This window comes from Rhinolophus sinicus, chromosome 4, assembly GCF_057876585.1.
Source record: "Rhinolophus sinicus isolate RSI-liver-muscle chromosome 4, RSI-T2T, whole genome shotgun sequence".
Classification (NCBI taxonomy): domain Eukaryota; kingdom Metazoa; phylum Chordata; class Mammalia; order Chiroptera; family Rhinolophidae; genus Rhinolophus; species Rhinolophus sinicus.
In genome coordinates this window covers 24,056,290-24,068,638 of record NC_142504.1, presented here as the reverse complement: position 1 = coordinate 24,068,638, position 12,349 = coordinate 24,056,290, and the positions used below count along the sequence as shown (strand labels likewise).

Below are 12,349 nucleotides of genomic sequence, written 5' to 3'. Positions count from 1 at the left end.
ATGAAGAATCAACTACTAGAATAAACTTAATGGAGTATGCGGTGACAATGCAGTGGGTGGAGAGTTTTCTTCCTAGGATTTTTGAGATCATCTAATGTTATCTTAAAGTTCAAAATCAGAATAAAAGGTAAGATGTACCATTTTAAAAAAATTAATTTCTATAATCTATGCTTCTAAAGTCCAGTCATTCTGCCTCTGATGACAATACTCTCTCAACTCACTATAACAGAAGCTTACTGATTAGAGAGACTTCTTCTATCTTGTTCACTGCCAATCCTCAAACAAATCTGGCACATAGGGTAGTAGGTGTTTAATATGCTTTTATTGAAGGGCCACCACTGTAGAAAAATATCTGTTTTCAGAGTTAATTATGATTTCAGGATCACTTCCAATTGTTTTGGCTATAATTGAAAAGGATTGCAAAGAAGGAATTAGAAGAATCTGGCTAGTTATTTACCAATTAACCCTTGCTTCTTGGGCAGATAGAATTCCTTTTCCAACTTCCTTAAAATTAGGTATAGCCAAGTGATCGAGATACGGCCAATGGGTGATAGGTGAACACCTTTCAGACCTGGTCCATAAAAGAAACCTCACTCCAATACTCCACTTTTTTTTGGTCACTCAATTGTTGAATTGAGAGGGCTCTGTATATCTGCAGGAGGGTGAATTCACAGGATGAAGAGATCCTGCATCACTGACCGATAATGCAGGGCAGAGCTTCTCGTCAATGTCAACCCATGCTGTCTGATCCTGTGAGGGAAGAACTAATTTTTAATTGTTGCCAGACCACCGATATTTTGGGGTCATTTGTTCCAGCAAGTCAACACACTCTGACTAATACAAGGAGTACATCATAATGTATAGAAGATGATATTTATCTATATATTTCTGATCAACGCAGGTTTTCTAAAAAATTGAAGTAAGATCTATGTAAAGTATAGAGCACTTACAGTCAATATATGAATGACAACTTAAAATAATAAAAACTATACTGGTAATAGTCAAACTTTGAGATCATCTTGTAACTAGTTGGCAATTGGGTCCCTAGAGATAATTTTAACTACAAATTATGTGTTATTTTAAGCTTTCTCATTCTGGTGACAACAAAATGTTGAAATGTTTTCCTCATCCTTTCAATGCTCCAATTCTACTACTTCTTATATATTCAGAAACAGATTGACAGATGATTCATCCTATTTCATTATTTTCTGTATTCACTGACTGGAGTAGAGGAATACAAGTTGCTGAGTAGATAGTGGACTTGCTGAGTGACAGACAAAGCTTGAAATCTCTATAAGGTCTATTGCTCTGATTGTGACCCAGAGTGTGGAGCCTTTGTCTTGCTGAAACACATGGAAAAGTTTCAGAGAAAATGCTGTCTTCTCTTCACATCTCTATTTCCCATGTTACTAGGTGAAAGAGGTTCCAAATCAAATGAAATAGGACCTTTAGAAAGAAAACTTAATCCAAATCTAACTTGTTTAGTTAGTTCTGTTTTACCTCAAAATCATAAATGTATTCTACTACATATTATTTTATTAGGGCCTTAGCTTTTTATTTCAAATTTAGTATGTAAATGTGTGTATATATATATATATATATATATATATATATATATATATATATATATATATATATATAAATTACCTATATAATGTAAGGTAGAGTTCTAACAAAATTTTCTCCTGCTAAGAAATCTGTCATTTCTCTAATGAGTATTTTTGCCACCCCTATACTGAGTTTCAATATATGTTTCTCTACTTCTCCACTGATTCTTTCATAGCACCATCCTATTATAGTTATCCAATTTACTTAGTGTTAGCATGTCTAATTTGGGAAGACAATTCTTCTATTATTTTATTAAAATCAACTTACCTATTTAGTTATATATATTTTTCAATAAGTTTTTCAAGTTTGCCATAAAATCCAATTCTAATTTTGATTATAAGTTAAATCTATAAATTAATTTGCAAATATTAAACTATCCTACAAAAATAGAAAATGTCTCAATTTATTCTGATATTTTATGTCTTTGTAGACAGTTTTGACATTTCCTATATGTAGATCTTGTTTATTCTTTATTAATTCCTAGATACTTTTATTTTTTATTGTTTTTTTAAATAAATTCATTGATTATCACTCAACTAATGAAATAGTATGGAATTTTAAGTTGGTTTTACATTTCTTAATTTTGCTACACTCCCATATTAAGTTCTTATATATTTGCAGTTGAGATATTACTTTTTGTGTTTATGGGTTGTTGTTGTTGTTTTTCTTTGTCTTTTTCACTCTATATTGTTTATTTGGAATTCTCTGAACAATATTTTTTAAAATTAGTTTTGTAATATATTTGATTAACTTTTCAGTAATCCAGCTTTTGTTTTCACTAACATTCTCTATTTTGTTGATATTCTCTTCTGTATTTCCTGTTTTATTTCTATTACAAGTTCCCTTCTCATGTCTTTGGGGTTTTGCTGTTTCTCCTCTTCTAACATGTTGAATTTTATGTCTAATATTTCTGTTCATTGATGTCAGGGTTTCTCAATCTCAGCGTTATGTTGAGCTGTGCAATTCTTTCTCATTTGTTTGGGGAGTTGTTTTATGCACTGGGATTATTCAGTAGTATCCCTACTTTCTATCCATTAATTTTCAGTAGCCATACCCTCTCAGCCACCAAATGTTTGTCCAAACATTGCCAAGTGTCTCTTGTGATGGGAAAGGAATTATCCTCTATTGAGGAACACAACAGAAATTTGGAAATTGATCAACGGTATCTAACAAATTGGGGAGTGTTTATTAAAGAAAAACTACTAAACTTCAGATAAGAACAGTACAAATCTGTAATGTTTCAGCCTTGAGCTCTCCTTTACCCTCCAACTCTATTAGTCCTGTAGTTCTACCAAGGTGGGGCAAGCTATGAAAGCAAGCAAGTTTATTATCAGTGGAGTTGACTTGATTTGGAAGAGAAGCAAGAAAAATTCTATGGCTCAGAGAGTTATCTAAAACAGTAGTGATCTCTGTGGCAAATCAATAAGGAAGACCAGTGTAAGAGCTCACCAGTGTTTGCAAAACTGATTACGGGAAGTAACTTACCAGCCAATTAGCCAGAAATTCAACAGGAGATCTTGGAATGAGACAGCCATAATAGGCCTTGATAAGTTTCCACATATCCCTGGTTGTCTGAAAGGCCATATGCATGTTTAAGGCTGCACACATGTTCAGAAGAGACCAAAAAGGGCCTTTATTATTTATGTATCCTTGGCTAAAGGAGAGGACTTATATATGGCCAGAAGAGACAAAAGAAGGGCTACAGATACTAAAAGCTACATCAATTAATGATTGCCTAAAGTTTGCATGTGCTCCCCAGTGAACACACAGATCCAAGAGCAGAGGGCTGAAGACTTACTGGCTAAAGGTGTTTGAACACAATCTCTGAAAATCATACTAAGAAAATGATGCTCTCTAGGAAGCCAGAATTAAAATAAATACAAGAATTAAAACAAAACAAAACTGAGACATCAGTATTCATATACCAGAGGGGAGAAAGGCTCTACATAATTAGGGTAGGCAAGTCACTAAACAAACAGAAGATCAACCATAACCCCTATGGGAGGACATTGAGTTGTTATAATAGAGTACATAAAATAAAATCTCTAGTTTCCAACTAAATATTGTCAGACATGCAGGTGAATAGGAAAGTGTGGCATGTACTTTGGAAGAAAGAAACAATACCTCTGATGGGGCCCAAATGTTGTCAAATTCTCTGATCGTCTCCAGATGTAGGACTTACCAGACAAGTACTTCAAAACAGCTATTATAAACATGTAAAAAGAACTAAAGTAAACCGTGTTTAAATAAAAAAAGGAACTTCAAATAGAAAATAGTGACTAAAGATAAGAAATTATAAAAAGAGAATCAAATAGAAATTCTGAGTTAAAAAGTATAGTAACCAAAACAAACAAAATCACTAAAATGACTCAAAATAGTGGCACTATTCATAATATCCAAAGGCTAGAAATACTTTAAATGTTCCTCAATTGGTGAATAGATGAAAATATGTGACATATTCATACAATGGGATACTAGTCAGCAATGAAAAGGAATACAGTATTCTCACAGTTCATATGGGTGAACCTCAGAAACATGTGAAGTGAAAGATACCAGATGTGAAAGACTATTATATAATTTCTTTTACATGAAACATCCATCAAAGGCAAACCTTAGAGGCAGAAAGATTAGATACTGCTTGGAGCTGAGGAAAGGAGCAAGAATTGACTACAAATCAGCATGAAGTTTCACGTTTTGGTAATGAAAATGCTCTAAAATTGAATATTTATTAAAATCCTTAAAAGGTTCACTTAAAATGAGTGAGTTAGGTTGTATATAAGTTATACGCCAATAAAGCTGTTTAAAATAGTGTTCATATTCATATCAAATATAAATAGGAGGACTTTTATGGATAAAGATGCCTTACATTTTTCTTGCAAATAATAATAATGGTCATAGTATTAGTAATGATTATATATTTAGCCTTCATTATACACCATTATTTGAGGTTCTTTAAATGTATAATCACATTATTTATAACTATGAGGGAGAAAAAAATAACTATCATGGTACAGATAAAGGAATGATCAGAATATAAAATTTGCTAAAGGACTCTGACTTACCTAAAGTAGCTTGATTCCTAAGTTCATAGACTCAACCAATGATTTTTATAGTCTATGAGTGGTGTGTGTGTGTGTGTGTGCGTGCGCGTGTATGTGCACAGGTGCACGTGATAGAATATGAAATGACAAGAAAATATTGAGTGGCATATAAAATGGAATGCAATGCTGTAGATAATATACATTTTAGACTTCAAAATTCTCTGGTTAGATACGTTATAACCATATATATATATATATATATATATATATATGGTTATATTCCTTAAGGATTAAAATTCTATTAACTCTCAATTGCCAAGTGATATTTTACTTTCAGTCTAAGATTTTCAAGAACTTAAATGAAAAGTTAGCTTTTTGACTTATTAACCACTTGAGAATAGTAGCAGTATTTTTCTTAGACTTGAGACTTAACCATAAATTTAAACATGTCTATATGTAAAAACCTAATAGATTATGATGATTTTATAATATAGATCTCAAAATAAGGTAAATTTGATTAATTGTTTTCACATTTTTACTAATGTGGAACTTTAGCTTATACTCTAAACTTGTAATTAAACCATTATCATAAACCATTCTAACTTTCATTTTAGTAACACAAATAGTCAAACCAATTACAAAAAAAATATAGTTTCTTTCCTTTGTTTAACACATAAAAATTATTTATTGCTGATACTCAGACTTTAAATTCATAAGTTTTATCTTTGCCCATTTAAAGAGATGTTTTGCTGACACAAAGATAAAATGAATTATTTGTAATCAGTAAACCTTCATAATGTAAGAGTTGACAGACAGTGACTATTCAGAACTGGTAAAAAAAAGAACATTTACTGGAATATCTTACCACGCCAATGGAAAAGTAATTATTGATGATACTGTAAGGCACTGGGTCTCCCTTCTCATCTTTATCATTAGGTATAACTTCAAACTTCCACCTGTCCAACATGATTTCTGTGCTGTTTTCAATGTCTTTTAGGATTTTCATCAGGTTCTCACCTTCATAACCTAATGGAAAAAAAATATCTTTAGAAAAATGTATAACCAAATGCAAAAGCTGTACTTACATGTGTTTGAGTTTGTGTATGCATGTGTATCATTCTAAAACTAATTAATGCATTTAAAGCAAATTATAATATAAGAAGTGAATTATTCACTCATATCAATATTTTACTTTTAGCTTTAATTTGCAACTCATATTTCTCTCTTGTGGTACAGATTTTCAGTACAGCCAACTGTCAAACAAACCTCCACTGCAAACCCCCACAAACTTTATATCAACATATTCAAAATGTAATTAATTATCTGCTACTATATCTTTCTCCTGTGAACCATCTCTTAGAAAGGCAACACCCTATACCCAGGTGCTGAGGTAAAACTCCTGCATGCCATTTTAGATTTGTCTCTTTCCATCACTCTCTTATTCTCATGCTCTCCTTCTAGTTATAAAGAACAACTTTCAATTTAGGTAGAAAGTTCTTCACTCTCTAACTTTGTGCCATATCATTTCTTATTCTATCTATCCAGAGTATCCCCTTTATTTTGGCTGGTTTGCTTCTATTCCCTCTGCAGCTTTTATATTTGATAGCACTTATGTCCGGAACCTTCACCCTCAAAACAATGGATTCCATGCAGTACCACAGAACATAGTTCTCACAACCAGCTCTATCTTAGAATTAGTACACTGCATATAGTTATTTGCATCTTTCTCATTATAAGATCTTTTATACTAGATCTGCCTTAGAGTAAATGCAAATCCACGTTTTAATGAATCTATTACAGATAATCAACATAGCCTGAAAAGACTTTATTTTTTTAATATACTTTTTCTTAAAGGTTTCTATAGGTATATAACATTATATTTAAGACTGTAGCCTAATCCTGACTATATTACTTTCTTAAGCATTTGCCTTTAATCTCCCTCAACAGTTTTTTCCTCTATAAAACTTAGTTTTGTTGTGAGAATTAAAGGAGAATAAAAGAGAAAATGCATAAAATGTCTTAGTACCTGAGGCATAAGAATAGAAAATTTTCAATATGATACTGGATAACAATTACATCAGAATTTGAAATATTGAACTAACTTAAATAATATATCTCTCTATACACTCATACACACTCTCTCTTGAAATTATACTTTGAGTTGGAACAATATTTTCATAGATTTTTTCTATGTTCAACTTTAGTCTACATTTTAATAATATATTTGTTGAACAAGTAAATGCCAGAGGCTATGAGTCCTCATTAGCTGTGTTAGCACACATAACATTGGGAAAACTAACTGGGTTAAAAGAAAACAGAATAGACACTGTAATATGCAAAAATTCTCTAAAGACTAATAAATCACATTTATGGTATATTTGCTCAATGAATTAATAGAGGGTATATAAAGCCATAATCTAGGGATACCTATTTTGGAGACTACCCTCACTTCTCATCATACATAGGTTTAAAAAAATAATTATGCACTATTTAACTCATACAGCAAAGAGTAAACAATGATTACACAGATGTAAATAGTAAAAGTATCAAATATTTCAATGGCTGTCATCATACTTATAGCATAAGTAAAAAACTATGAACATACATAATTGCATATAATTGCATTCAATGACAAAACATTGAATTTTTTAAACTACAAGACTATGATTACTAAAGTTACTTATCTTTGAGATATTTCTTAATTCAACCTTTATTCTCAATTTTTAAACTCTTAATTTTTAAATTATTTTTAAACAGAAAAAATAATAACCTCCCAAATAAATTTCATATCTATTTCTCTAGTGAATTGAATAAAAAATGTTAAATATATTCACTTATTTTCTAAACTCTACTCATTTGAAAATAAATGAGTTTTTAGACATAAATGAATTTACATGTATTTATATAATACAGTATAGTATGATATAATATGAAAGTATAGTCATATATATATATATATATATATATATATATATATATATATACACGTACATACACACTCAACAGAAATATAAGTAAATAATAGTGATTTAAATCAAATATTGAGTTTGTCCTCACCTACAGTTTACGTTAATTATAGCAAGTTTCAACCAAACAATAGAAAAATGTGGGAACAGCAACTGACCAGCAAAGAACAAAATAGAAATGAATTTGGTAAAAAATTAATGACCGTAGCTAGATTCTACTAAGGTCATTTAACTTGAAATCTTTACCACTATGTAGATTCTCAAACTTTTCATGAATAAATATGAGAAAGACTGGTATCAATCAGACTGCTAGGCAAGTAAAAATGTGAAGATGGGCAGTAAATAGACCTATTTTGAGCATCACAACATCTGTATTTTAGAGCTAGGTGAACTTTTCACAAAGATAAAGAATTCCAAACTATAATCCCCTACCTTACAAATATCTATGCTCTACTTTTCTATATTTATCTATGCTTGAGCTTGTTAAATAATGATCCATAACTATAAATAGGATTCCTGCACTGAAGAATATCATATTAAACAAAAAAGAAAAACAAATTAAATCACTAAATATGCAAGCAAAAGCTTCTTTCCAGAAAAGAATGGTGCTATTTTGCTTTCATTATTTTTATTTAAAGTCTATAATCACTCTAGGCTAAAAAATAAAATGAAAATATAATTAATATTTATATTCTATTTAATGCTATGATGTTATTATAATGACTGAATTTACCTAGAATTAGAGAAATTTTTACAAATGAAAATAACATACAGAAAAGCAAAAACAAGCACTTGTAAGAATTTTCTATCTACAATTCTGTCTCTTACCCCCTTACTCTTTACAACATGTTTTTTCTTGTAATGATCTTCCAATTTTTGTTATACTAATAATTGCCAGAAAAATTACAGAGAATATAAATTACATATTTTTCAAATGCCCTAGGACAGCCTATCATCCTACAGTGTTACATTTTCCAAAATACGGAAATGTATTATTATAAAAAAAGAGCTTCAAGTCAATATATTATATGAACTTAAGTGAATCAAATGATTTTTGGTTAAATAAAGCACTTTTCTGAATGTTTCACATAATGATAATTACTACAGCTATATAAAGTGCTCACCACAGACACTGGGAAAACAATTTAATAGTTCGGCATAAGAACCTGTGAGTCAGGCACTATTATGATCTTCAAATTCTAATGAGGAATCTGAAGCACACATTTGTTAAACAACTTGCTCAGTTTCTCAACTTTCAAGAAATAATCTCACTCCAGTGCTTTTTAAATTAGTAAACTCTGTCCCATCTCCATTTTCCTAATTGCTGAACATTGGCGTCTTTCAGTCCCCCTTGCTGCCTTGCTTTCTCTAAAACGCCTATCCAATCCACTGTGAAGTTCTCTCAGTCTATCCCCCAAAATGTACTCGTCTGCCTACTTGTCTCATTCGCATAACCACCACCCTAGACCAATCCTTTCATTCTTTAATAAAGTTCTCATTTGGAACACTGTAATTCTCTACATTTCTGCATTTTCTTAACAGTTAATTTTACAACCCCAAATTCATCTATTTTTGAAAATATAAATGTCATTGTGTCATGCTGTTTTTGCAACTCTTTCAAAGTTTCTTTAGGTTCAGTTAAATAAAATTCTTATCATGACCACCAAGCCCCTGTATCGTCTGGCTCATGATTATCTCCTTAATCTCCTAGTATTCACCCCCCTCAATCTTTACCCATCTACTAGCCCATGACAACTTCAATAGTCACATCAGCCTTCATTCAGTCATTTTGATACAGGAGCTATCTCTCCCTTCTCATGGTCTAAATCCAGCTTAAATGTTACTTCCTCAGAGAGGCCTTCTTGACCATCTAGCCGTCTCCCTTCTGTTTTTCTCCAAAAAATACTCTTTTTGGTTCATAGCCTTGATCTTATTTTGCAATTGCGTATTTCATTGTTCATTGATTTATTGCTTCGGTAATCAATGAAAATGTAATCTCCAAAAGGGTAGGAAACATTTTTTTTTCTTTCCTCACACAGTATCTAGCACTTAGAACAGTGCCAACACATGCTAAGCACTCATAGTTTGTCATTAATATATACTTTGACATACACTATAATTCACATGTCTTTTGGCCACTGATATCTTTAAAACATTTTAATAAGAAAATCATTAACTATGCTCAAAATGGAAATTATGTGTGGATTTTTAGATTTAAGCCATTTGTTAGTTTGAAACAAAAATAAATTCCTTAATTTTCAAATATCAAAAATATTTTCCTGAGGAATACAACTAGTAGCCACATGCATGATTCCCTTCCTTAGAATCCATACACAAATATAAGCCCTGGCAAATACAAGCATCTCATAAGCAATGTTCTATCCATGCACCTATCTATGCATCTTCCTATCTATTTATCTGTCATCTCACTTTTGATTCTAAAATTTAACTTAATATTTTATAATATTATTTTACTAAATTATATCCTTACTGAAAATCACAAATAAAGCATATGCCAAATTTTTAATTTAGTCTTCAACGCTGTTACACACATACACATATATACAGCTCAGGTTTCACCAGTTGGCCAGAGACTCGTGAAACAATTCTTCTTAAATTTTGTTGTAAATTAGAGTTACTTAGGGAGTTTTTTTTTTTTTTTTTTTAAATCATCTGCCCAGGTCCCACCCCCAGAGATTTCCGTTTGGCATATTTGGAGTCTTCACAGGTCACTATATTTTTAACAAGCTCCCCAAGGGCTTCTGTTTCGCTCGCACTCAGTAGACACTTTGCAAACATCTCTAAGTGAGTTTAGATGCTAAAAATATTTAGGATTCAATTCTTGCTGCTTTAGCAAAATCTGGTATTCTTTCCTTTGGTATTTTCAGTTAAGTATATTAATGATACTTCAAAATATTTTAAGACCTCATCTTGAAATATTCTCCCCAATTCATACTGTTCCATCCACACTATTCCATTTTGAGTTCCTTGAGTGTATCAAGTGCCATCGTATCTCTGAGCCTTTGAACTTGCTGTTCCCTCTGCATATAAAGTCCACTCCTAGTTCTATAAGGCTCTCATTATCCATCCATTAGGGATTTCACTACGTCATCTTGTAATTTCCTCGGTGAGGCCTTTCAGTATGTTAGTTATCTGCTTACTTGTTAGTAGGAAGTCTCACAATTTAATATGTGACTTTATGTGCCGCTAGAATTTAAGCCTATATTTTCTATTCTTAGCCCTGCATCCCAAGTGCAGAAAACACTGTCTGATGTAAAGTGGGTTTCAAAATACGTGTGCATTCCTGGACAAGTCATTCATTAGCACTTACATTTTTCTTTTGTTTTTGATTTTACCACACAGCTCAGAGATTAAAAACCTGAACATTAGAGTTAATCCATGGTCATGTCATTTCTCACATTAGAAACCCCAAACCAGAAAGGTCTGGAAGCTTGCCTGCCCCATCAAGTCTATAATTAGTATCAGATTAAAGCCCAACACTCACAGTCTAACTATTGGTCCACTATTTGTTTCTCTGTCCCATGTTTGTCTTCAAAATTATATACTATATATTTGCCAACAATTATGTTTGCTAAAAGCTCATGGCAGTAGCCATTTAGTAAAAAAAAATGCTGGGTCTATGGTGCGCAGGGTGTTCTGCACTGTATTTTGTTTTGTGTTTTTGTTTTTTCGTTTGTTTATTGTTGTTTTTTTAGATTTTCATTATTGTTGAGGCTGTTTTACCTCCTCCCCATCGCAGGCATCTTGCTAGATCATTACCGGTCCCAAGAGGCAGAATGGCAACTGGAGGATGCTTGACTAGGTTAGCCTTTTCTGTGGAATTGAAACAGTAAAACAAAAATTTGATCACAGGTAGAACAATAGTAAGAAGACAGCTTAGCATGAAATGAAGACATTCCACTAGGTACTTATAAACAGAAAATTTATATTTCATAGATAAATATAATTATAAATTATGATTCATCTGTATGTATTTGTAACAAATTCTAAAACACAAACAAATGCACAAATTCACAAAGTGACTAGCATTCTCAAGACTCACTCATGAGGAAAGTCTTGTAAATATATTGACCCAGTTAAAAACTGTGGTAAGTTTGATTTAACTCCACTAAAATTCTCAGGGATGCAGGAATATGTAGCATAGGAATATAGATCCAGGGACGTCACCAGAGTGCAGGGGTAGGTTCCTGTATAAAGTCCTTTTGCAACATCAACTCGAGGCACATTTTACTTTAAGGAATATTTTAAAAACAATCAAATTCCAAAAGCTAGTAAAGTGCTCACAATATCGTTGTGTTGTCCCCACCACGGTGCTGCTTTGTGTTCAACAACATAGGAGCTGGGTAACCATGAGGTCAGCAGGATTTCTTACACATTCAACTTTCCATAACATAATGATTTGAGCTCAGAGCAGTAAAAATCTCTGCCATTGGACTTCCTTATGCTTTTGTTTGAATCATGATGTGCCTTGAATGACTCTCACAAACATATGTTACTTTTCTCTATTTTTTCTCTCTTCTTAGATGCATGCTTAGAGACTATGCATCTACATGTAAACATGGGAAGGGAATAGATTAATTAGGGTTGTACCACAGTTTTTAACAGGCAAGGCTAACTTAGATTTTGGGGGTTAAAACAAACCAATAATATCCTACTATTTTCACTGTAAAATTCTCACAAGTCCTCAGAAATTGTTCAAGAAACTCCTTAATT

At 31.9% G+C, this 12,349-nt stretch overlaps 1 protein-coding gene across 4 annotated transcripts in view; it reads right to left on the bottom strand.

Annotated features, from left to right (window-relative positions):
- DGKB (diacylglycerol kinase beta) overlaps window positions 1–12,349 on the bottom strand; it is a 647,688-nt gene that overhangs the window by 360,577 nt on the left and 274,762 nt on the right. For all 4 annotated transcript variants that reach the window (XM_019727049.3, XM_074340800.2, XM_074340802.2 and 1 more), the window contains 2 exons: window positions 11,360–11,449; window positions 5,515–5,675 (listed from right to left, as the gene is read on the bottom strand). In XM_019727049.3, the coding sequence (XP_019582608.1) occupies window positions 5,515–5,675; window positions 11,360–11,449 (251 nt within the window). The remainder of the gene's footprint in view (window positions 1–5,514; window positions 5,676–11,359; window positions 11,450–12,349) is intronic.